Below are 27,654 nucleotides of genomic sequence, written 5' to 3' on the forward strand. Positions count from 1 at the left end.
CTTCAATAAAGTGAATCCCAGATACAGTGGTTAATCATGATTTATTATTATTAAATCTTCAGACAAAGTGCCCGTGTCTATCAATTGCATGTTTTCATGCTGTTGTGCAAAGTGCAGCTCAGAGCAATATATCTGAGAATAATTTAAATTAAATTAAAAAAAGCAGCTTTTGTCTGTCTCATTTGAATGGACAATGGCAACAATGTAGTATCTTGAATCCTAGATTGGACACTGTCATGTGCAATATGTAGCTGTGCAGTTATTACAGAATTCATCTTTTGTTACAAAAGTTATCCTGCTGTTTGTCTAAACTTTTTCCAACTATGACCTGGGATACAATGAACAGTAAGAGTCCACAAACCAAGCAATATACTAAATTAATGAATGAATAAATAAAAAAATAAATAAATAAACCAGGTGTTTTGTGAAATGTGAACTATTTTAAATTGTGTGGTTGTTTCAGATTTTGAGGCTGTCTCTTTCTTTTTCCCCAGGTATGTGGTGTAGCAATGATGTGTGTGGGAGCAGCAATACAGCTGAACCTGCTGGACATTGCAATGGTCATAACAGATGCTACATCTGGAGCACCAGCTGTTCTTACTATCATGGGTGTCCTCAACTTTTTCATGTCTATCTTTGGAGCAGTTTCAGTTCTTAAGGAAAATTACACAATGATAAAAGTGGTAAAACCATCTTTGTCATATTTTTGCAGTCTAACATATAATTTACAGAGTAACATTTTTTCTTTCTGTCTTAAGATGTATTTTATTTCTATAACACAAGTTGTATACCACCTGAAAAGAGAAGTTTTTTTTTTTTTATAACTATTACTATTCCAAATGTGAAAACGAGGGACATTTATCAAGACTAACAATTCTAACAATGTAATTTCACTCCACAAACTGGTCTGTGCAACATAGAACTACTATAATGTATTTTACCTCATAGGAATGAGTTGCAGCTTGCTGTTTGTTTAGTCTATTACAATTGCTTGCGGTGTTTGCGTAGGGTTAAAAGTCATGTCTGACTCTTGGTTTTCATTGACAGAAGTAGCCTGCTTCAATGATTGGGCTATTTTTTTAAAACCGTGCTGTTGACAGAACTTGCCAAATATTTAAGATGAATTATTAATTCAAAATGTCACTGCTCATTTGTTTCCAAATCAGTATAGTCTGTGAAGGAAAAACTGTCACTTCCCCAAGATGCTCTGACTGCTGAGTTGATTTGTAACTGTCCCTTACTTTGGATGTGGGAAGCCCTACTCCACATGTGATTTATTTTTTTCTAATTTATGCCTGTTTAGTGCTTCTAATATTAAACTTTTAGAATGAGTCGACTTACAAGGATTTTGTTTGTGTGTGCATCATACCTCAACCCCTTTGTGCAAGAAATCTGGACAAGATCTAAAATAATGGGGAGACAAAGGCCCATAAAATAGGGACAGATTTTAAATATTGTTCTTATAAACTTAAAAGCTGTTAGAATAACAGGATTTGTACTTGCATACATTTTCTGAAGGATATGAAATCTGAAACTCAAATGTATGTCATTATTTATTGACTCAGTCCTCAGATCATCACAGAGATTTGTCAGAAAACTACACATTTTATGAGGAGCCTACCAAAAATATGCAGAATAAATCTGGGCATTCTGAAAAAATCTGGACAGTTGAAAGGTATGGTGTGTGTGCTTGTTTTGAGCTTTGCTAGTGGGATTAATATTTTATAATGTGTATGAATTACTGGAATGTTAACTCTCAACATGTGATGTATACATCTCTTCTCATCAATGTAGTTTATCGCGAACATTCCCACTGACAAAATGGCATTCATACACTTATCCAGCACCTGTCTGCAGCTTGAATTTCTTCATATCTTTGCACAAGATAGTTTGATGTGCACCTTATAAAAAAAAAAAAAGAAAGAGTGCAATTTACAGTGATTTTTTTTTTTTCCTTGTAAAGCAGAAAAGTTCTTTGTATTTTGTTCAAAAGTGGTTTCCTTTGCATACTTCAGTATGGCATCGCTTTGAGAACCGCTTTGAGAACCACACAGAGTGTTTTGAAATAATTCAGAAGCACCTAGTCAATGGGAGTTCTAACTAATAAGGGAGAAAACTCTGAATCCAAATCTTTAATGAGAGAGTGAGATTGACTGACTGACTGACTACATTACAATAAGTAGGAAATGGTAAAGTACACCTCCAGATCAAAGCATTAATCTGTAAAGACCGGGATAGTTGCAGGGCAAAGAAGTAGGTGAAGTGATAGGGGAGAAAAGATGCCAAGAGAGAAATTAGAGTACAACCTATTTTATAAGAGAAGGGGAATCATACCCAAGAAACACAGGTTGGAGAAGTTTAGGAAAAAGGTAAGAAGTGGTGGAAGACAACGTATGGATTAAAAAGAGAAAAAGGTAGAGAAGGATGACAAAATTTAAGGGACCATGAGAATAACTAGGCATGGAGTGCAGATACCAGAGTATGTTTATGCCTATTGCTCAATATTAGTGTTGTCATAGTGATGACAGAGGATGGGTGCTAAGGACGACGCATACCACATAAAGAGTAGGTATCTCTGGATAAGGAAGGAATTATTGTAAATAGCTGGATATTGTACATAGGAAAGGTTTTACTGAGAAATCTGGGCTGGGATGGCAAAACAGAATGGGAAACTGATCCAGTGAGAGAGAAGACAGGAGGAAAGGAGACAGGAAGCTAATGTTCAAAAATAAAAAAAAAATGATAGACTGGGATGAGGGAAATCGAGACCTACAAAAATCTCAAAAAAGTTAATGATTTAGGAAATACGCCTACAAGAAAAGGAAATGAAAAGGAGGATACAGGGTTGTGGTGAACTCATCAGTGGGCAGAAAGAAACAAAGGGATGCAAGTATAAATATACTGGTGAAACAAGGATCCATCCATCCACAGCCAAGGATTGAAATCCTCCATGAGCAGAGCATTTCTTATGTCTGATTCAGTAAAACTGGTGATCCCAATTTACAGGGAAATTATAAACCTGCATTGCATTTTTATACCGAATACCACGTCCTATATTAAATGTTTGCATATCAGAAGGGAAATCTAATTATGTCGAGTCATGCTATAGTGATGTGCTGAACATTGTAGCTGGAAAACCATTGCTACAATATATTTAAGCAAGGTAATGCTGGCTCTAAGCTGATAGCATGCTGAATGCTGTTAAACTCCAAGAAGAGGGAGAAGGTGAGTTTTTAACTTTTCCCTCTGAGATTAACCTTGTAGTTGGCATGTAAAGAGATGAGGGTGGGCTTTCCCTCACATCAGTGATGTGGAGGGGGACTTACTCTCTGCAAAAAGAATATTTTTGGGGGTTTTTTGAACCTTTGTATGTTGCTCATTTATGAACATGATGTTTTGAGTTTAGTTATTGTTGGAGAGATTATCTGACAACTTTCTGGATTTGTGACACTACACAGCAAATTCATATCGACATTCTGCAATATGAATTTATCTGATAATTGACTGCAAACAAATCATGTAGAATCCATACATTAGTGATCATAAAATCCAAAATGGACACTCACCTAGGAAAGTATTTAAATGGGAGTGAGCCCACTTGCACCTTAATGTGGGGAGTAACACCCCATGGTATGTATTATAACCACTTTTCTGAGATGAGGCAAGTTTATTTTTTCCCGATAATGAAAGTATTTCCATTTTTAGTAACCTTGTTATGACGAGCAGCATGTCTAAGTACATGCTCATATTTTCTTGACAGTAAGCACATCTGTTTCAGATTGAATTCAGCAATAATAGTGAATAATCCTACCTTACTATATTTTGTAAAGTCCACAAAATCAAGCCCTATCACTGATGTAGAAATAGCCCAGTCAAGAGAAATAATAAAATGTTTGGTGTAAAAGACAAGACAGCAGTAAAAACAAATGATACATGTGGCACTACCAGCATGTCCATATTCTAGATTATTGAAATACTAGTAGTCAAGTCATTCTCATTTGTCAAACTATCAACTACTGGAACATTGTTTTCCTGTTCTTACATACACCTGCTTCTGAACTTGTGGCCGTATTTGTAATGATCATGCATACTCCCCACAGGAATACCAGGTATACCATCTCTGGTGCACACCACACAGACATCTGAAAGTACAGCTAGTAACATCCCTTGTTCTTACTTGTCATAATCCGCTTCTACATAATTGTCTCAAAACCTATGGGGATCTTCAGGAACCACCAAATATAGTTAATGTAAAATTTAGCACGGAATATTCTGGAAAGCCACTTATCTCTCTTTGGTGGTCCTGTCTTCTTATGGAGTAATCAAAGCAGAAAATGCTCTCTGAGTTGCATAGAGTTGTCTACCTTCATCTTGTATCCCTTCAGAAGGTGTGTCTTGCTATATGAATTGGGATACAAGTCAAGAGAGCTGGAAAGCTGCATCAGGAAAATCTATGGGAGATAATTATACTTGTATAGATAGAGCAGGTCATTAGTACAATGAGCTTCTCACTCATGGAAAATATTGAATTACAGGATAACAGGTCATGGTGAGTAGAGAAACCCAACACTAGAAAAGATGACTAAAAGCTTTATACAAGGATGGAACTTGGTTTGGGGGAGCTAACAGAGGTTCTTCATACTGACCTTTCTTTTATAAACCAGTTTGCAACAGTGCCCCAGTTCATATGTTTTCACTACTCCATGTTTTAACCTTTCTTCCTCATTTGATTTTCTTAATGACCTTAAATTTAAGATTTTTATCACTCGTCTAGTCAGGATAAAATGAGTCTTTTTAGGTTCTGTTCAAGCAGCTTTATTATGTGCAAACACATCAGGATTGAGGTTTAATAACATTAACTTAAATGTATAAACAAACTAGCTATTACACTCCTACATGCTCGCACATGCTGGCTACTTATATGCACATTCCAGCCTTGAAACGCTTCTTAAAGATGCAATATACACCCACTATTCTACATCATCCCTCTTTGAGAAATGAGTTATGCAATGTTGACATTAATTGACATGCAGTCAATACAAATTATTTCTCATGCAATTATACAGAACAAAATACATATAAACTATGTCCAGGTTGCTGTGTATTTCATACTAGGTCTGAAAATATGACCAAATTGTGTGACATAGAAATTAGAATCCAGTCTAGCAACTGGGACCATCTCTGCTGAATGTTCAACTTTAGGGACATCAGGAACATCATCAGGAATGGAAGTAGAAGTTAAGATACATTCTGCAACAGGAACATTGTCTGGATAGCTCTGAAATCTAGTCTGTATCACAGGAACAATTCTGCAATATTGATTCTGGTATAGGAAGAAGATGCCTGTGTTTCTCCTGTATGCCACACCCTCCTATTCTAAGAAGTAGAAGCTCAGTTCGGTACATCTACCTGTTACTGAATCTATCCACTTGATACCTTTTGCCATTTGTATCCTCGCTGTCCCCTTTCAATGGGTGAAGAAATCTGCTCAATTTATCATAACTGGATTTCTGGAAAGAATTGTTTCTGAATAGTTGAGCTCTGATTGTCCTGTTCTTAGCTTTAAGCCTCAAAAACAGGAACTAATAGGCAATCTTGTTCTGGTTTGCATGGATAGAAGTCTCTGAGCAGCTGAGCCAAGTATATTGTCCTGGGGTAGGTTTCTGAGATTAAGTAAATTCAAAAAGACATTGGTATTATCACACTTTGACCTTACAAGTAATTGCACTCTAAACTGCATCTTCAGCTAGTCCGTTTGACTGTGGATATTCTGGACTACTAGTAATATGCACAAAGTCCCATTCTTTTGCAAATTTCTGAAACAACTGACGTGAATTGGGTACCGCTGTCAGAAATAACTCTGCGTGGACTACCATGGACTGAGAAATTATGTTTCAACTTGGTGATAACAGCAGTAGACACTAGGTTAGGTAGTAAATCAATCTCAAACCAGTTCGAATAAGAGTCTGCCAACACTAAGTAATGCTGATTGTTACACTTGAATACATCAGTGGCTACTGTTGATCAAAGTAGTTCAAGAATTTGACATAGTTGAAGTGGTTCTTTTTGCAAATGCTGTTTTGTACTATTGCATACTGAATAAGAAGAAAGTATTTTTATCAATGTATTTTACTAGAGAAGGCCAAGATACTAGTTCACTCACCCTTCTTTTGGTAGATTTGGAACCTGGGTGACCATGATGCAAAATCTGGATATATTCATGTTGTAAGGAATCAGGAACAACAATTTTAGGACCTTTAAAAATAATGCCATCTTCCATCAACATCTCATCTCTGTAAGGAAAATAAGTTTGCACTTCAGGTGGTACACTAGATTGCTTTGACGGCCATCCAACATTAATGTAGTGGTTGAGCTTTTGTGAAATTGGACAAGTCTTTGCATGATCTCTCAGGACATCAAATCTTGTGTTAGAAAAATTATGCACTTCCATAACGTCAGTCAAAATTCTGTGCATGAAGCTGTTCCATTGTATTCCTGGGTGATTTGGATAAGGTATTAGCCAAAAAAAGAAGTTTGCCTTTTGTATAGACCATTTTGAAGTTGTACTTTTGCAATTTGAGCATCATTCTTTGTAATCTCGCTGGAGCCAAATGCATATGCTTCTTTAGAATAGTAACTGGAGATCAGTGATCTGTTTCAATCTCAATTGCTCGACCATAGATATAATCATGAAACTTTGAACATCCAAACACTGTTCAAAACTCTGAAGAAGCCAGTAATTGTCTGGTGAAAGCTCTTAGTTATTTGGATCTGTGTTCATTAAAGCAAATTTGCATTAGTACTTGGTGGTCCTTTTTATTATTTTTAGTTTTTTAGTTACTTTTGGTCTGTTTGGACTGGTTTGTTTGTTTTTGTTTTTATCCAAATACTATTGCCAAAAGTTCTTTCTCAATTTGAGCATATTGTATTTCAGTTTGGGTAAGAGTTTTAGATTCATAGGCTACTGGTCTGCCTTCTTGAATAACTACGGCAAGACCAAATTTTGAAGCATCACAGGAAAGACTTACTGGTTTATTTACATCTTAGTATCTTAATGTAGATGGGGTTGCAAGTTTCTGCTTAAGGTCTTAAAATGCTCTCTGGTGCTGTTCACCCAAGACCATGTAATATTTTTGCACATCAGCTCTGTCAAAGGTGCTGCCAACTCATTAAAGATTGGTATAAACTTGCCTAAATAGTTGACCATACCAAGAAAACATTGTAGAGCCTGAACATTATCTGGTGCTGGCATCTCAAGAGTGGCTGCTTGCTTGGATGGGGTCTGGTCTCAGGCCAGTGCTAGTAAATAAATGACCTACCTATGTAACTTTTGGTAGCCTGAATTGCACTTCAGAGGACTGAGCTTTAAGTTCACTTCATGTGCTCTGTCTAGAACTTCCTTAAGGTTTCTGTCAGGCTCTGCTTCACCATTGCCTCCAACCAATAAATCATCTACTATTATGGCACAAGAATAACCTGAAAAAATTTGCTCCATTACACACTGGAAGACTTCACTTGCAGAATTTATTCCAAATAGCATCGTAAGGAATTTTTATCTGCCAAATTGGGTACTGAAAGCTTTGTGAGAGTGATTTAATGCTTACCAAAGCTATTGAGATTTTTCATATCCATTATTAAGACACATAAGCATGCTTGCAAATAATTGTATGGTTTCACTACTGATGGCAGTCAGTAATGAGGATTTGCGATCAAGCATCACTTGCCAAAAGGAACCTTTTGCATCCAAGACAGAAAAAAAAGTGGCATTTGGCATTAGGGCTGCAACTTCCTTGACTGTACACGTTGGATGATGGGGTCTCTTTAATGCTTTGCTCAAATCTCTTGGGTCAATACATATTCTGATTTCATCTGAGCCTTTTTTGTGGGCTGCTAACATAGATGACACCCATTCAGTTGGTTCTGTAACTGGACAAATTACACCTTGCTGCATCATTTTATCCAGCTGAGCTTTGAGTTTATCCTGCATAGCTAGCTATCAGAACTTTTCTTGCTGGTTTGATTCTGGACTAACCTCTGGGTCTAACTTTATAGAATACACCGCTGGAAGTTTGCCCAACCTGTCATCAAAAACATCAGCATACTCAGAAAATAGCTTTAGTAAAATTGGAACTAGGATATGTGCTTGTACGATTGAACTTCTTTGCAAATTCATTCTCAAACTGTCTCTGAGACTCAATAATGACTGCACAGGTCTTCGGACTACATGGAATAAGAAGCTATAACAGTTCCTAGCCAAAGTAAAAAAGAACTTGCCTTACTCAGGAAAAAAAATAAGCCTATATTTAAGATTATTCCAGGGGTTTTCGTTACTATGAGTGACTACCTCAGGATTCTGGGTTTCATGGTATCTATGCTTCTTATGCTCTCTGGCAAAATTCCCAGTTTAATTTCTCCAAGTTTTTTGAGTTACTAATACCGTGATGGGAATAGACCATATTCATAAGTCAGAATACAAATAAAGTTCATTAAATTAGTATTGTTTCAGTTTTTGATGTTGGCCAAAAATGCTCTTCTCAGCACCCGCAATGTGCCCAGAACTGACTTCTGTAATTCGTATGGAGTTGCATGGATTGGTAGCATATCAAAGTATTTCTGTAAATTCTTTTTTATTGGGACAGTTGCTGCTACTACTATTGGCACTGTCTGGGTACCTTTCTTCACATTGCTCTCATTTCTTTCTGCAAATCCTGGTATTTCAGGCCTTTGTGTCTCTCTGTGCATAAGACACTGTAATCACTGGGTGTAGTGATTGTAATGGCCAATGCTACTTTAGTCTTTTTTTCATGGACTAACATATCTATTTTTCTCACTTCTATTTTTTGTGTAGATAATGGGTGATCCTATGTGATATAAACTTCAATCTGCAGGATTACTACCTCAACAATACATTATCGGTAGGGTAAAACTAACCTGTCTCATGACTGTCTAACCCCAACAATCTAATGTTTGGTGAATTCTGCTTCAGATCGAGAGGAATAACCAATATCAAAGAATCAAAAGGCAACATTGTTATGAATGCTTGTCTGCCACAAGCCAGTTATCCCTGTGGTAACTTTTTTTTTTTTCTGACACCTGCTTAAAACCCAAAAAGCCAGAAGGATCATGAGGCCCTTATTTATTGTGGTTTATTTCCAATGCTTCTCAGCTACTTCTATAATGTAGTGTTTGTACAATCCCCAATGAACGGTTGTGCGACACTATTGTGCCTTTCAGTATACAGATCCTCTGCCATGAGTGTATCGCAACCAGCAACAAGATGTGAGACTGTTTCCAGTTCTTTCTTCGCAGAACCTCCATTTGCCCATTTCTCTGACATGTTCAATGGGTTTTATAAACCAACATGTACATAGTCCACTATCCTGGGCTGCCATTATTAGCCTTTCATCTTTTTTGGTTTCAGTTCCTCTCTCTTTAACAATTCCTGCATCAAATTCTGGTCTACTTCAGGTTGTTCCAAGAGATTTCTGTACTTATCACTCGTAATGCATTTCCCACTTTCTTTTACTTTCCTTCCCATCTGATCCTCTTCTTTGTATTTTTTCTTCTGTTTTTCGGCAGATTCAGTTGCTGATTTTTTTTTTCTGATTTGATTTCCATTCCCTCTTCACACCAAAATAATTCTACTAACTAAGGATGTCATCTTGGACTTTTCTTTACATTTTAAAACCTTTCTGGAGGTTTGGATCTGATGAGGTCAGCAGCTACATATATGCAGTCCCACAATTGCAGATCTATACATGAAATCAATTTCAAGGAGGCCCATACATCCTACAGAGTGAGGAATATATGATCTTGGTATAAACCATTTTTTATATATTTGATGAGTGAAGCATTTTTCTTGTCTTCCTATCCAACTGATCCAGTACTTTAAGGCCTGTCAACCACCCCAAAACTATAAGTTAGAACAAGAAAGCAAACTGGTATATAATTTGGACTTTATTTCTAGATGTCAAGGCAGTTTTCATTTTTACTTTTTTACTGAAATTTTATTCTCATTTGTTCATGTTTTGTTGCTGATCCTTCAGCTATTTCTACTCCCTCCAGCTCAAGTTCTCCCTTTTTTAAAATTTTCCAAGTCTTTTGGGTTTCTAATACCATAACGGGAATGGACCCCTTTACTAAGTCAAAGTATGATTAAAATCTATGAAATTAGTATTGTTTCAATCTTTGCTAGCCAGAAGTGCTCTTTGCAGCACCTGCAATGTGCCCAGTAATGACACCTCCTGCAATTCATATGCAGTACAATTGTAAATTCTTTTTTATAAGACTCGTTGCTCCTACAACTATTGGAACAGTCTGGGTATCCTCCTTGCTCTCATTTCTGCCTGCAAATCTTTGTCTCTCTCAACATAGACAGTGTAGTCCCTAGGTGTAGCAATTTCAATGATCAATCTTACTTTTTGTCTTATTTTCATGGACCACTATGTCTGGTTTTCTCATATCTACAGTATTTTTTGAACTGTTGCTAATGGGTGATTCCATGTAATATATAAACTTCATTGTTTTCTGTTTTGTGCTAATTTTTCCAGTGTTTTCAGCTACTTCAATATTATAATATTTGCACAATCCTTAAGGCAACAGTCTTGCTACATTATTATGCCATTCAGTATACAGTCCTCCTGCCATTATATCATAATCCGCAACAAGATGTACGACTGTTTCCAGTTTTGTTTTTTACTAAACTTGCATTTGTCTGTTAATCCCACATGTTCAATGGACTTAATGTGTAAGCAGGCCACAGTCTTGAGCTGCTAATATTAACCTTTCATCTTTTGCTTTTAAATGTACCTCTCCTTAACTATTCTCATGTTCGATCCTGATCATGAGGTTGTTCCAAAGGTTGTCTATACTTGCAACTATATTTATGCATTTTGCACATTTCTTGCTTTCTCATCTGATCCTTTACCTTGTATTCTTTCTTTTTCTTTTTTAGCAGATTCAGTAGCTCCCTGATTATCTACTTTTTGTTTGATTTCCATTCCTGCCTAATGCTGATATCCTTCTAACTAAGCAGGGAAGTCATCTTAGACTTATTCTCCTCCTGTTTCAAAACTTTCACTATGTTTGGGTCTTGCGAGATCAGCCGATAAGTATACAGTCCCACCATTGCTGATCTATACGTGTAAGCAATTTCGAGGAGGCCCATACCTCCTTCAGAATGGGGAATATGTAGTCTTGGTATGCACAGATGTTTTTTTATAAGTCATTTGAGGAGCATGAGTCATGCTTCTTGTTATCCTGTCCAGCCCCTTTTGGGGCCAGTCAGTCACTCCAAAACTGTAAGTTAGGACAGGAACAGCAAATAAGTTTATAGCTTTAACTTTTCCTAGATGTCAACTCTGTCTTTAGTGTTAGTCTTCTAAAATATTCCTAGGTTTTATTTGCATTTATTCATGTTTTATTATTGATCCTTTACCAAATTCCCAAATATTTATACACTCCCTCTTGCTCTGGTTCTTTTTATAACACATTCCTGTCTCAAACTGATGTTTTTTTGGTGCTGCAGCTTTTCTGCTTTAATGGTTGTTTTTGCACATTTATCAAGACCAAATGATATTCTTATATCATCTGAAAATGTATTGACCACTTGCAGTTGTGCTTTCAGTTCCTCATCTGAGCTATACAATTTTTCAACATCTACAAAAATAAGATAAGTCTTCATACTTTAGGTTATGGCTACAATTTGGCAATTTGGCTCCCAGAAAACAATCTGTTAAGTAGACAGCTTAATGGGTTAAGAGCAAGAGAAAAGAGTAGCGGTGACAGAGAGTCACCCTGGAATATCCTGCTTTGATAATTTTTGTCCCTGGAATACTAATTTGTCCTTTTATCATGGCATAACTGCAAAGTGATTTGCCACAGTTTCATGGTCGCTGTAATGTAATTGATCCATGTAGGAGTGTAGCTTACACATTTTTAAGTGCTCCTTTATCCATGAATGTGGGATACTGTCAAATGTGTTTTTTTTTTTTGTTTTGTTTTTGTAGTCAGTCCATGCCATATTTGGATCCTTCCCCTTTTTACAGTTCTGCCTTAGGACTTTAACAACAAATTGATATTTTGTTCCATATGACTGTTTTATTACCCTTTTGTTCTAGTGCCATGATTGAGTTTTCTTCTAAATGACTATAAACTCTTGTCAGCATCAATTCCAGTGTATAGTTTATATGTTGTGGGAAGGCAAGTTATTGGTCTATAGTTTTTAGAATAGCTTGCAGGTTCACCCTTAAGTAAGAGTATTGTTTTTGCTGTTGGTAACCAGGCTGGTGTCTGTCTGGGGTATAGATATAAATAGCTCTAACTCCTTGTTAAACCTTCCGCAAAGATGTTAATACTTTTAGCCAGAAGTTTGGTACTGCATCTGGGCCTAGGGTTTTCCAATTAGGAGCTTTTCTTAACTTTGTTTCAATTTCCTGGCTGTTATTTCATCCCATTTCATATTCTGTACATTTGAACTTCTTATTCTTTTATTTCTTCTGTCTATTTAGCATCTTTATGTTCCACAGGATCTTCATAGATATTTCTCCAAAATATATCTATTTCTTTTTTTGGTGGTTCAGTTCCTTTAACTTGCTTCCCAATTCTCTATAAAACTTTTTTCAGTAATCAATAAATTGCTTGTTTTGTACTTTTTCCTATATTTATCTGCATATTTTTTCTGCCTGTGCTGATATTTCTAGTTTATTAATTTGTAATAGTGCACGATAGAGCCTGATCTATTCTGATACTGTGCATTGTTTTTATCACAGCTGTCTTCCTGAGTATTTTTTGTTGATCTGTTCCCCATTATACACTTCTTGTCTTAATTGCTTTATAGTTTTCTCTATTTGATACTTTAATAATGGTATTCGATTTCTCCCCTTCCTTTCCCTTATTACCGTGTGTTTTTGTGGTAAGACTTTATCTGTTATTTATTTAGCTGCACAGTAACATATCCTATTTACTTCTATTATATTGCATGAATCTCTATGGCTATTCCTAATTACTGTGTTCATTTGTTTTATCAGATTTCTGACTTTTTGGATTTTATTGACTTTCTGTAGTCAGTTCTTTGATCTTAATATGTCTGTCCATCTCTGTTAAATCAAGCAACTCTTCTCTTACATTATTTTCTTCTATACTGAAGGTGCATTCTTTGTTTTCCATTCCCTGCAGGCATTCTGTAGAAAGCTCCGCAACATCTTCTTGTGCCACATTCTCTTCAGTTTCATCCTGTGTCATCTGTTGCTCTTTTATATGGGAGCACTCCACAACACTGACTGCATCAGAGTTGATATAGTTTCCAGTTCCTTCCCTTGCTGTGCAACTCCACCTGAACATTTGTACTGTTTATCTATGGAAAGCTCCAAAGTATCTTTATAAGGCAACTGATCAGATGTTTCCTGCTACACTGGTTTCTCCTCGGTTTGGGGATCCATTGCTCTATCCTGCTGTGATATCAAAGTTAGATTTTCTAGACTGAATCCTTCACTTTTCAGGTAATCCATAACCTCAGTTTCTATTTCTTTAACTTCTCTATATCTAATCTTGTCTATTTTTCCTCTGTTTCTAATTTTTTATATTGTAACATTTTCCATGTCTGGATGCCTTTGCCTGTATTTCTCCAAATATCTTTTGGTGTTGCTTTTTTGTATTAATTAGTTTTGCTTTCTCCTTATCTGTATTAAATAATTTTCTTTCCCATGTCCATATTTCTTCATCAGATGTCTCCTGCTCCTCCTTTTTTCTTAATCTGGGGACTTGTGCCATCATGCTGTGATATATCCTGTGTTAGGCTTTCTACACTAAATCCTTCACTTCGCAAGTATTCCATAACTTCAACTTCTACTTTACTAATCTTCTGTTCTATGCTCCCTCGTTGTGTTCTTATTTTATCATGAAATTTTCCATATCTGGATGCCTTTGCCTGCATTTCTCTTTGAATTTCTTTGGGAGTGCCTTTTTGTCTTGATTGATTTGGCTTTATCCTTTGCATAAATATTGCACTCCATCACATTTCTCTTTCTTTTCCATGTCCATATTTCTTTTTTTATACCTTTCAAAAGGCTCTAGATTTTGTTCTTTATACTTTTGCACTTCCTCAGTCACTTCTTTTTCCAAATGGCCCAAGGTTTCTTGGTCTATATAATGTTTTTCACAAATCTGTTGTATTAATGAACAATATTTTTATTTGAAGCTTCTGACAGCTTTTCTTGTGGAAGTATTTTTATTTCCCTTAATTTTTGTCTTGATCTTTTTGTATATCTTCTGTCTGGAAATTCTGGGTTTCTTGCATAATATTAACAACACATATTTCTTTCTTATCCTAAATAGTCAACTTTTATCCTTTATGGCTCTTTTTTTGGCCCAACAGTTTTTGTGATTTTTTTTTGGACTACTGCTTCATTCTACACCAGAGAGTCATCCCCATTATCTCTTCAGATTCCAGTAATGAGACTTGTGAGAAGAGAAATCTTTTGGTGGAGAGATCAAATAGCCCTGAATCCAAGTCTCCGCTTTTCCCCTCCTACTTCAATGCAGTCAGTCACTACAGACTCTGAACATTGCTTGGGCAGCAGTATTGAGGGAATAAAAGTGCAAGGTATTTGGGACAGCACAGACAGACACAAGCACATAAACATAACAGACGCTTGTACTTATCAAGGCACTCAACTCACCTGTAGTCCCAAGGACCACTTCCAAGTGGTTATGGACAATACCACAGTGATGTGGCACAAATATAAGCAAGGGGGACACGGATCATACCCCCAGTGGAGAATAGCCTGTTAGCATGCGATATAGCTTTAGGTTCATAGGTAGGTACTAGGCTATCTGCCAAAGGGTATTTATAAGCCTAGCCAGTGTGTGTCGGCTTTCGCCGCCCCACTGATTAACTGATTCTCTGTCAAGCAGAGCCAATGAAGTGATCCCAAGGGTGTATGGAGCTCTGCCTAATGTAGTTTGGAATTTTGTTCCAATGCATGGGGAGTCTCTGTGACCGGCATCTATCCCTCCAGCATGTTCTATTTATTGTTGTCGGGAGGTTTAGCTCACTAGAGCACGTGGCTCGCAGTGACTTGGATTTCTTTAGGTGGAACATGTCCATCAATTCTGAGTTGGACATGGCTTTGTAAGTCAGGCAGAGATCACCTCTTGAGTAAGTGATATGTCACTGAGTACAGCTGTAGTTTTTTTCAGTCGGGCTGCATAGAACATATGTTTGAGGCCAGTAATCCCCTTGGTGAGGTACTTTTGTGGTCTTTCCAGCTGTTGGAAGTGTCTTGAGGTACATCCCAAATGGGGCATTGTACTCTATGATGGGTCTGATGAGTGACGTGTAGAGGGGCACTATAACCTCTTTATTTCTAAATGCAAACCCTTTAGTAATTAGATGGGCCACATGGAATTAGATGGGCCACATGGAAGGATTTCCTAACAGCTTTGGAAATATGATTGTCAAAGGAGAGATTACATCTACCTGGGTCCCCAGATCTCTTCTGTATTAAGGGGGCTGCCACCTATGTGGTAATTCATGGGTGTTTTGTTTTTCCCAAATGGGTGACTATGCATTTTTTGGCATTTAGCTTGAGGCCATGACTTTGACACCAGGTGTCCGTCTCAGTAAGGCCCTTTTAGAGGATGTCCATTTCAGCGGGATGTCCATTTCAGCCGGAGAGTCAGTTATTGCTCCCAGTTTGCAGTCATCGGCAAACTTGGTTAGCCATAGTTCTCCTATGTTTGCCTGTACTTCTAAGAAGTATATGCCAAACAGTAGGGGTCCCAGGACAGAGCCTTGCGGGACATCACTTGTGACTGGTTTAGAGTCGGACCTGGAGCCTGCTATTCTTACCGTGCAAGTTCTGTCTGTAAACCAGTTGGCAACCCATCTCGTGATGTAGGAGTTTATGTTCAGGCTGTTGAGTTTTTCTGTAATATCCGAGTGGGGAATGGTGTCAAAAGCTTTGGCGAGGTCAAGGTAGGCTGTGTGAACAACCTTTCCCTCATCTATGGCCTTGGTGACTGTCTCAAAGAAGTTGACCAGGTTTAGTAGGCATGATCTGCCCTTAACAAAACCGAACTGGGTCGGGTCAAGTGTTTGGAGGTTCCCAATGTCTTTGTTAATGAGTTCCATGATGATGCGTTCCATAGCCTTGCAGACCAGGCTAGTCAGGCCTATGGGGCAATAGTTACCAGGGTCAGTTGTGGCCCATCCTTTGTGGAGTGGAATAATCGTTATGTGCCATTCTATGGGCACGCAGCCAGTGGAGATGCTGAGGTTGAACAATGTGTTTAGGTGGGGGGGGGGTTAGTTCGTTCTGTAGTTCGTGCAAGATGCAGCCTGGGACACCATCTGGCCCCATTGACGCTGTGTTTTTGGCTTTTGAAAGGGCTGTTTTCACATGTGTGTCTGTGATTTCCAGGACACTACACTTTTCCGGTATTGTTGTGAGCCCTTTTGGGGGTGAGAGGGGGGTGAAGTTTGCACTGAATCTATCTGCCAGGATGTTGGCAATATCAGTAGGTTCAGTGTATTTTGCGCTAGTTCAGTGCATATCTGTGAGTTGCCACTTAGATTCTTAGCATAGCTAAAGAAGGCTTTGTGGTTATCTTTTGAATCTTTGGCTATTTTTCTTTCGAAGTTAGCCTTGGATGATTTTATGAGAGACCTTTAGTTTCTTACTGATACTGATCAGGGATGTCTTTCCTTCTTGGGATTTGCTTTTTTTCTGAACTAGTTTCCTCCTCCTATTGTATAGCCTGTTTATGGCAGGGGTCCACCAGACTGGTTTCCTTCTCTTAGAGGAGTGAGTCTTGGTTTTGCTAGAGATGGCACGATCCATGCATCCTTGTAGGTGCTCAGAGTGCATTTGTAAAGGTTTCTGCATCTTAGGCAGCGTTATCCTTTAGCATGGGGGCTGTGAAACGTATCGCCTCTGTCTTAAGTAAGGTGAAGTTTGCTTTAGAAAAGTTTTTTACTGTGGTTTACTTAGTTGGGGGTGGTGGTGGGGTGCGGACATCCAGAGTGATTAGTTTATGGTCTGATCTGACTTGTGACTGGTTGACCTCTGGTGTGGAACACCTGTCGCCCATGTTGGTGATGACCAGGTCCAATATGTTTTCACCTCTGGTAGGAGAGTTTACCAGCTGATCCAGGGCATTTGAGTTGATGAATTCCAGGAAGCACTGGGCCTGGGAGTTTGTACTAGGGTAGTTTTCCCAGTTAATGGTAGGGTAGTTTTCCCAGTTAATGGTAGGGTAATTGAAAGTGGCCAATATCAGGGTGTTTGGTAGGACCTTCATGTTTTCCAGTGTCTCCAGAAAGGTGGAGTGGTGGTCCTGGATCATGAAGGGTGATCTGTAGCAGACCACAATTTGCATTGCAAATTTGCCTGATGTTAGTTGCACATGGATGATCTCAAGAGGTATCATGCTGCGCCACTAACCTGGAGATGTAGATATCCTTGATGAATATGGATGCACCCCCTCCTTTTGTATTTTGTTCCATGTTCTGTGGCCGAAACGTGTTGTAGAGTTGTAGCCAGTAGTGCTGGGATGCTCTCTGGAGCCTTGAACCAGGTTTCAGTTACTGCACAGATGTCGACGTTCTCCATACTGAGGAGTGCTTCGAATGCATGCATTTTGAGATTTAAACTCCTGGCGTTGAGTAGCATAACCCTCAGTTTTTTGTTAATTGTGCTGTTTATAGAGGTGAGGTTGACTTTTGAGCCTTGCCTAGGAAAAGGCACTATGGGGGCAGCCTTGACCAGTAATAGAAAGCCTAGGGGGTGACAGGTGCAAGCTGTCTCTCTTGTGAAGCAACGCGGCTTTTCGAGCATGTCGTCCCATGCTGACAGACACTGGATCCCCTTTGAATGACAACAGAAGCTTAGCCAATTGTTGAAATTTATCTTTTTTTTCTTTGTACTGAGGTATCATTCTTGGTGAGGGCAGGATGCTACTCAGGGTCAGGGTCATACCAGTTTGGCTGTATAATTGCATCTATCGCATATGTTAGTGTTTTGTGATAGGAGGAGAGGGTTGTCTGTGTACATGAGGCAGTTGTAACATTGCCTCAGGATACCCAGATTCACTAGCTGGACTGAAGAGTACACCTGAAATTGCCCTTTGGTCATGCCGGAATGGTAGGGTGAGCTGCTTAGTCACTTGGTTGGTGAGGGGTGAATAAAAAGAGCCTTGCCCTGCTTGGGCAATCAAGTGTCAGGGTATATTAATGCTTGCTATTCGGTCTAACCAAGTGCTGGGATGTAGGATGCTTTTTGAGTGCTTAGGTTGAGAGTTAGACTAGTTTCAAGGGAAAAACTGAAGAGGAGACTTAGTGGAGCCAGGAATAATTTAACCCTAGCTAACTGGCGCTGCCCAGTGTGCAAAACCATGCAAACACGGTTTTTGTAGCAGGGAAATGAAAGAGAGAGAAATTAGTCCAAAATGGCCAATAAACTACTAACCTCTGGGCTGGAACCACTCCTCCAGGGACAGATATAGGCTGCTCAAAGCTCCCCTCTCTCACAGGTGAACAGAGAAACTTCCTTCTATCCAAGTAAGATATGGGCAACTCAAAAAAACTTGTAACACAGCCCTGAATTCAGCACTAGCCTGAAAACTGGACTATACTAGCTTAGAAAGGCAGGAAACGAGGATTTTTTTTTTTTTAAAGATAAGGCAAAAACAGTAAAAAAAATACACTTAAAACAGCTTTAAACGACAACAAACTATCAGAAAAGGCTATCGCACTTTAGTGTGTAGCCTACAACAGTTAAACAAATTATTTAAACAAAAAACGACTTTTTAAAAGTGCAGGCAGTCAAATAAGTACAGTATGTGAAAAAAATAAGCTTTTAAATCACACTAAATGCTGGAAAATCAGTGTTTAGGCGGAAAACAGTTAGTACAACAAGAAAGTACAGAAAACTGATACTTAATCACTCCAAAGTCTCTTTTCTAAGCTAGAAGGCTTGTATCCATTTAAGGCTTTCTAGTGCTTCCCAGTAGGTTAGTTACGGGAAAGATGGGAAACAAGAGCAGATGTGGTCTTTTAAACCAGAAAATTGAAAGTGATTTGACAAACTGTCCAAATGGTCAAACTACAATTTCTGGGCCAAGAACCACTCCTCTTGTGGTAGACAGGCTACAAAGTGCTTACCACTCCCACTGATAAGCTAGAGGGCTTTCCTCCAACACAGAAAGGCTTGTGGGGCTCAGAAGCTTACCAATAGTCCTGGATACAGCAACTCTGTATCTGGACTAGACTAGTTGCAAGAAAGGTGGGAAACAAGCGCAAGTGCGGCTTTTAAACCAGAAAGTTGAAAGAGATGGAAGAAATCTACACAAACAGCCAATAGCTACAATTTCTGGGCCAGGAACCACTCCTCTTGTGGTAGATAGGCTACCTAATGCTTACCACTCCCACTGATAAGCTGGAAGGCTTCTCTCCAACACAGAAAGACTTGAGGGGGGGGGGCAGAAGCTTACTAACAATCCTGGATACAGTAACTCTGTAACCGGACTAGGCTAGTTTATAGGAAAGGTGGGAAATGGGTGCAAGTGCGGCTCTCAAACCAGAAAGTAGAAAGAGATGGAAAAAAACTGCTCAGGCAATAGCTACAATTTCTAGGCCAGGGGCCACTTCTCTTGTGGTAGATAGGCTACCTAATGCTTACCACTCCCACTGATAAGCTAATGCTTACCACTCCCACTGATAAGCTAGAAGGCTTCCCTCCAACACGGAAAGGCTTGGGGGCTCAGAAGCTTACAAAGAGTCCTGGATACAGCAAATCTGTACGTGGACTAGACTAGTAACAGGAAAGGCAGGAAACGAGCACAAACACAGGCTTTTAAATCAGAAGGTTGAAAGAGATGGAAAAGCATCCCAAACGGCCACTGAAACTATAATTTCTGGGCCAGAAACAACTCCTCCTGTGGTAGATGGGTTACCTAGTGCTTACCACTCCCATTGATAAGCTAGAAGGCTTCTCTTCCAACACAGAAGGACTTGGGGGGGGGGGGGTCAGAAGCTTACCAACAGTCGTGGATACAGCAAATCTGTACCAGGACTACACTAGTTACAGGAAAGGCAGGGACCAAATGCAAACGCGGGCTTTTAAACCAAAATGTAGAAAGAAACCAAGCGAAAAAATATAAACTAAACTAGTAAGCATTTTTGATGAACTACTTGTGAGGTATACGATTCTACTTTGACAACAAATTGATGTATCAACATGATTTTATTTGATGGGTGCACTTTAATGTTTTAATTAATTTTATTCATGGGAGTGCCACTTATTTAAGGGGTTAACTTTATTCTTTCGTTGTCTGAAGAAGTTTTACTCAGTGTAGTAAAATGAAAGCGCTAACTTCATTTCAATAAAATGTCTTCCTGGCGGATTAAGTTCGAGCCTGCTATGTTTATTTAGAATGTAGAAAGAGATGGAAAAACTGCCCAAACGGCCAGTGAACTACAATTTCTGGGCCAAAACCCACTCTTCTGTGGTAGGCTACCTAGTGCTTACTACTCCCACTTATAAGCCAGAAGGCTTCCCTCCAACACAGAAAGGCTTGGGGGGCTTGGAAGCTTACCAACAGTACTGGATACAGCAAGTCTGTATCTGGGTTAGACTAGTTACAAGAAAGGCAGGAAACAAACTTAGAATTTTTTTACAGAAAAGCAGCTAAAACAGCAGTAAATACAATTCAAATTGCAGTGCAGGCTAGCACACTAGTATGTAGCAATATTACAGCAATTGTAGTTTAAATAAATGCAATTAAATTGACAAAGGACTAAAGACAAATGCAGAAGGCAGTAAATTAGAAGGCTACTAACCAGCAGTAATAAGTGCAGAGTAAGAGCGACTGAACAGATAGCACACACAACAACAACTAAGAGAGTTGCAGTAAGAGCAGCTGAATAAAATATGTATATATTTTATTTTATTTTATTTATTTATATATTTTTTTATGTGAGGGAACAGAGGAGGATTAAGAGGCTAAAGGGGTTGTCCTTCCCAAATGCTCTCTTTTTGTACACAGTAGGAGTGCCTGAAATCGGAATACGATCTCACTGTCCTCAGCTGAGTGAGCAAATGATATGGGCCCAGAAGGAGTATCCAAATACAAATTTACAAGAGGGGTGAGCAGTTTCAAAGCCACCAACATTAACACCAGAACAAGAACAGGGAAGGTGGGTGGGGAACTAACTGTAGAGACAGCCACAACTTCAGTTGAGTTAATATTCAGTGAGAAACACAAATAAATTAAATGCAGAACTATATGAAAAAGAGCTGATAAAAGTGTACTTAAATTCACTTGTACGTCCAGTTGATTTCGGGTAGATCTTAGCCGGAGCAAAGCTCTGATATTGAGCACAATTTCACTCTACAGGCTTCTTGCATTCTGTTGGAGCAAAATTTGCCTGCAGACAAGCTGAACAGGACAAAGGTAGACACTCACAAATAGAAACTTGATGGGGGGGGGGGTCTTCCATAATTTCCTCCATCTGTACGGAGTTAGTCAACTAGACCTTTTTTTGCCTCCTCACTGAACAATGAGCTGGCAAAATTCTGCTTAAAGGCCTTGAAGATGCATGCATTTTCTTTTCCTTGGGCAGAAATGTTCCTTTAGGCATTTCTACCCTTTCCACTGACATCCAGGGTACTTATGAAGGTTGAGAAGGAATCCCCCAAGATCATTGTGGTGGCTCACTTATGGCCCAGGCAGCAGTGGTTCTGCCTTCATTTGGAATTGGCCAGGGGTAAATGCCACAAGCTTCCTGATAGACTGGATTTACTCACATAAGAATAGATGTGATTAATACATCCTAACCCCAAAAAACTCCAACTGACTGCCTGGATAATAAGTCCTAATACCATTTAGGCACCTGTTCACTGTGGACGCGCAGCAAGTACTAATGGAGGCAAGAAAGCCTGCTACAAGAAAATCATATATTAGTAAATGGGAAATGTTTCTAGTTTGTACCAGAGCATAACCAGCATCCATTCAAGGCTAGTGTTTTCTCTATTTTTTGCAATATTTGTGCAAGTTACTTTTCTATGGCCTACTCCTCTATTAAGGTTCATTTGTCTGTCATTTCATCATGTCAGCCCATGGTTCTCCCTCTTCCATAAACATTTTGAAATGGGGATTTTTTTAAAATTAGTTTTGTTTAACAGGCCTTCAAAAATAGTGGCTTTTCTTTGGGATCTTAATTTTGTGTTAAAGAAGCCAACGCTTGTTCCGTTTGAACTAGCTCATCTGGCTTACTTGAGTTTTCTTGGTTGCTCTGACCTCAGCAAGCAGAGTATCTGAGCTGCAAGCTGTTATCATGGATCAACCTTCTCATTTTCTTCACGTTTCCCTGAGAACTAATCCTCCTTTTATGCCTAAAGTGGTATCCAAGTTTACTTTAAGCCAAATTATCTCCCTTTATTCTTTACTGAGGCCAGAAAGAGGGAGAAAGGATACTTCATACCTTTGGTGTCCACAGTCAACTAAGGTACTATCTTGACAGACTAAAATCTTTCAGAACCTCTAAACAGTTAATTTCTTATGAGGGTAATAAGAAAGGACAACCTGTGATAAAGCAGATTATTTTCAAATGGTTGTCACTGGCTATTACCTTTTGTTCCCAGCAAAACAAAACTATTCTAAGCAGGGTCAAAGTACATTCTTCTAGGGCCTTGGAGTCCTCTATGGTTTCTGGAAAGGGTTGGACTCATTCTAGAATTAGCAACTTTGTCCACTGTATATACTTCTGCAAAGCATTAGATGCTAGATTCCTTCTCCAAGACTGTCAGGGTTTGCTTGAACCATTCTGCAGGGACTTCTGGATCATTCTCCTTCCATCTTCCAGTTGCTATAATGGTAATCTACCCATATAGCTTAGGCTACTGAAGCAGTGCTCAATATAAGAATACAGTACAATTGTGTAAGTAAGCTTACCATAACAGTAGATGTTCAAATGATCCCTGCTGCAGTAGCTGCTCCCTCCCAACTCCACCACCCTTTTTCTTTGGTGTGTGTTTTTTATGCCAGGGTGTGGACATTAATTTTTTATTCCTAAAGCAATGCCCTCTCCGTGTTTAGCCTCACTCTCTCAGTTGGCATGAAAGCTCTGAAGGGTTTGATGCACAAACATGTCCTCTTAGCTTGGAATGGCTAACTGTTTCGGCATGTGGAAGGTGCCATGAAGCTTTGGAAACTCTGGTTATATCCCATCAGGATATAACCTATATAGTTTTGGCTACTGCAACAGTGATAATTCAAACATCTATTGTAATAAGTTTACTTGCACACTTTGCTAATTGTCGCCACTAGCTAGAAAGTTGGCATTGCTTACCTGAACATCTCTAGTATCTTTAATGCAACACTAGCATAAAAATGTACATTCTTCAAATTATCATAGTGACACCTGAAGTTTTGCAGTAAAATTAGTTAAATCATTACTTGTAATGTGATTTGCATAAGGAAGGATTATCTGCGTTCAGCCTGCAGGTATGTAGTTAGTGACATTGTATAGTTCAGGTAACATTTGGACTCATTCCTCTTATATTATGGCCGTTGTTATAACTTGGAGAAAAAATACAACACCTTGAATTATTCAAAAAGTTTTAATATACAATGCAGACTCTATCAGACAGCAGCAATAGAAAAAGCAATATGCATAATTCAGTTGCAGAGACACTTCTACATAAATAGAACAGAACAGAGCTAGCTTGTAGTGTATACTCATGTTTCCGAACTATGAAGTGCAAGTAATCCATGAGGAAATGCTGAACTGCCCATTACAATTCAGTAACAACTGTCCACACAGAATTTTCTATGTGTTCAGTATATGGCAATTCTACAGAAGTAAAACCGTAACTTATCAGTTTGTTTCAGTGACGTCTTATAAGTAAGAAGGGCTGCATAAACTGCAAGCATATTTTTAAAACCAGACTTCATTCTTGCTCTTTCCAGGAAAATGGTTTTACGATTATCTAGTAGATGCATAGCTTTCATGACAGAACATGTAAGTGGGGAGACAGCAAGCAGCAAGTAAGATAGCAAGTAAGATTAAAGATGTTGAAGAACATTACTTTTTATTACTAGATGTAGAAGTTAGAGCTGCAATTTCCACAGGTATAAAAAGTGTCTCTGGTATCAATTATATTGGAACCTCCAAAGTGCCAGATTGTCATACACTGGGTTCTGGGTTCTATCCTGTAAATCTCAGTCTGATTTATTGATATTACTCCACATAGAAGATCCATGTCTAGTGACCAATAGAAGATTCATGTCTAATGACCAGAGTGCCAGAAATGGGACCACAAAATCTTTCATTGACTTTGGGGGTCTGTTACATGGATGATTTCCATGTGCAAGATTTCTTAGCCATGCTTGTCAAATTTACTTCTATTTTCTCTGCCTTTTTCACTTTCAAAGCTGCTAAAAACAAGTCTCAGTGCAGATATTTGCTTTTGCAACAAAATCATTTATGTTGGAAAGAAATTTGACATCTTTTGAAGAATAAGTGCCATAACAGTCTTATTTCAGTAGTCTCGCCTCCCATTTCCCTCAATGTTCCATTCAAAGTCTATACAACTCTCTCTGCTAGAAGTTAACTGACAATTTTGATAGGAGCAAAACAACATTTTTTAGACCATAGTTTTTTTTTTTTTTTTCCCCCAACAACCATTTGTGCTAACACTTTTTTAAATTTTTCAATAACAAACATACAAAATAGCAGAATTCATGGCAAGTGCATCTATCCATTCTGAATGAGCATCCGACAGAACCAGAAATATTTTTGATGGAATGGACGCTCATACTTTTTGGGATGTCTAGATCACATTTTTTTCTGATCATTAATTTGAGATTTATAATCTGCTTGAAGTTCACCATGTTGATCAATAGTAGGCAAGTTTATATTTGATTTTGCTATGCATTTCATCTTGGCATTCTGGTACAAGCTTAATATATCATGTTTAATATTATAGAAAGACAATGTGGCAGAATTATGACTCCACTACAAATGCCATGCACAGCTAATGACTATAGGAGGAGTAGGGCACAAAATTTAGTATGGCACAGACTGCAACTCCTTTTTTTTTTAGGCCATCCTTTCCACACACATTCCTTCACTTGTGACAGTTACATCATTGGCAGTCTGGTGTTTAACTTATTCAGTATACACTAGTGGCTTTTCCATAACATCCAAGAACAATACTTCATATGGTATGTATGTATGTCCGAGTCCATAGGCATCTGGAATGGAAATCTTACTTACAGCATCACCATTAGCATTACCATGAGGAATTAATATTGGTGTGAAATACCTTGCTTTGCCATCTGCTGTTATGAGTACTAGCTCTAATTACTTTTAATACATCCATTCCAGGTTCTTAATCATTTATCAAGCCACAACTCATCATGGTTCTAACTCCTTGAAACGTTTAAAGAGTTACGTCATTGTCATTCATCAAGTTTCATCCATTTCACCTTAAGCTTCAATTCAATAAGGACATTTATTATGTATAGTAGTTAACCAGGGTAAAGGACTGATCTCCATGGACCTTTTTCAAACTTGGCACAGGAGAGCTGTCTAGTTAAGTGACTTGCTCAGAGTCATTCAGTTATATGAAGGCTGAAGGAATCAAATCCTGGATATCAAAACCGCACATGACCTTCGCCCTATGTGACAACTAGTTGACATTAGCACATGACCTTCGCCCTATGTGACAACTAGTTGACATTTTCTAAAGCTTCACTTTCACAAAGTATGTGGTTTATTTCTCCTACAGTTAGCTGAATTGTACTCCAGCTTCGCCCTAGGAAGTGTATGGTTCACTGCTTTTTAACAAATAACACCCAAGACAGAGACTTGGTATATTGTAGCATATTTCATTTCAATGTACTAAGTAGCAGTAATTCTGTAAATTGTGATGAACAGAATAATACAATGCCATAAAAAGGTGAAAATAAAACGTAACAATACAGCTTCTCCACCTACAGAAGTGAACTGAAGAAGAGAATAATTGCTGCATTGTATTAATTGTGGTAGGAAATACAATTGTCAGTTTTATTAAACATAGAAAACACTTGAAAATAATTTTATAACTTGCTCTAAACTACAGTGACCTTGTGGATTATTTAAATTGAGAGGAATATTTGGCCATGTGTGAGATGAAGGGAGTATCTATAGACATTGTGTATGTTTTGGCCAAGATGGGTTACAGTAAAGAAAACTGACATGTCCGCATGGGTCAGGGATTCTAAAGTAGGTGTAGGCCCCAGTGGCATGGAGGGATAAAGCCCTAGAGACAGCCCAGGTGACCCGAGTTTGGTTAGTGGCTTGAATGTCTGATGGAGATGGCATGGGAGGATGTGTATGCCTATCCATAGGTTCATAGGTAGGTGCTAGGCTTTTTTCCAGTGCCACTGTCAAGCAGAGCCACAGAAGTGATCCCCAGGGTAAACTTCCCATCTCCCATCCAATCAAGATTTTTCTTGAAGAGTACTAATTGAGGAGCTTTGTTTGATATAGATAGGTAGTTTGTTCCAGAGTATGGGAAGTATCTGGGACAGGAATCTATCCCTCCGGCATGTTCTGTTTATTGTGGTGACAAGGTTTAGGTCCCTAAAGCATGTAGCTCAAAAGGATTGGCATTTCTTTAAGTGGAGCATGTCCAAAACCTCTGGGTTTGACATAGCTTTGTGTGATAGGCAGAGATCGCCTCTGAGTAGGCAATATGCGACAGAGTAAAGCTGCAGTTTTTTTAGACTGTCTGCGTAGGGCATTTGTTTGAGGCCGGTAATCTTCTTTGTGAGGTATTTCTGCAGCCTTTGTAGAGGTCTTGTGAGGTACATACCAAAAGGGGTGTTGTGCTCTACAATGGGTCTAATGAGTGATGAGTAGAGGGGGAACAATGGCCTATTTTTTTCCTGAATGAGAAACCTTTTGTGATGAGGTGTGCCACGTAGAAGGATTTCCTGACTACTATGGTGATGTGATTATCAAAGGAGAAACTACTGTCCACCTGTGTCCCAAGGTCTTTTATCACACTTTCAGTGTTAAGTAGACTACCGCCTATGTGGTAGTTCATGGGTACAGAGTTTTTACCAAAAGGGATGACCATGCACTTTTTGGCATTGAGCTTGAGGCCATGGCTTTGACACCAGGCATCTGTCTCGGCGAGGCACTTTTGTAGGATGTCCACATCTTTTGGAGTTTTGATTATGACTCCTAGCTTGCAGTCATCTGTGAACTTCATTAGCCAAAGACATTCGGTGTTAGCCTGTACTTCAGATAAGTAGATACTAAACCAAACAGGAGAGGACCCAGGACTGAACCATGTGGTACTCCACTTGTCAGTGGTCTGAAGTTGGATTTGGAGTCTGCTACTTTCACAGTGTGGGTTCTGTCAGTGAGCCAGTCGGCAACCCATCTTGTGACATAGGGATTTATACCTAGTTCAGTGAGTTTATCTATAATTCCAGAGTTGGGGATGGTGTCGAAAGCCTTGGTGAGATCTAGATAGGTTGTGTGAACCACCTTATCCATGGCTTTGGTGACCGCTTCAAAGAAGTCTATCAGGTTGAGGAGACATTATCTGCCTTTTACAAACCCGAAGTGGGTGGGGTTCTGAGTTTAGAGATTACCAA

General features: G+C 38.7%; 1 protein-coding gene across 1 annotated transcript in view; it reads left to right on the forward strand.

Annotated features, from left to right (window-relative positions):
• LOC122803979 (CD63 antigen-like) overlaps nucleotides 1–27,654 on the forward strand; it is a 407,707-nt gene that overhangs the window by 97,419 nt on the left and 282,634 nt on the right. The window contains exon 2 of the mRNA XM_044073658.1: nucleotides 472–683. Within this exon, the coding sequence (XP_043929593.1) occupies nucleotides 472–683 (212 nt within the window). The remainder of the gene's footprint in view (nucleotides 1–471; nucleotides 684–27,654) is intronic.

The sequence above is a fragment of the Protopterus annectens genome, chromosome 6.part0, assembly GCF_019279795.1.
Source record: "Protopterus annectens isolate FY-2018-M chromosome 6.part0, PAN1.0, whole genome shotgun sequence".
Taxonomy (NCBI): Eukaryota; Metazoa; Chordata; order Ceratodontiformes; family Protopteridae; genus Protopterus; species Protopterus annectens.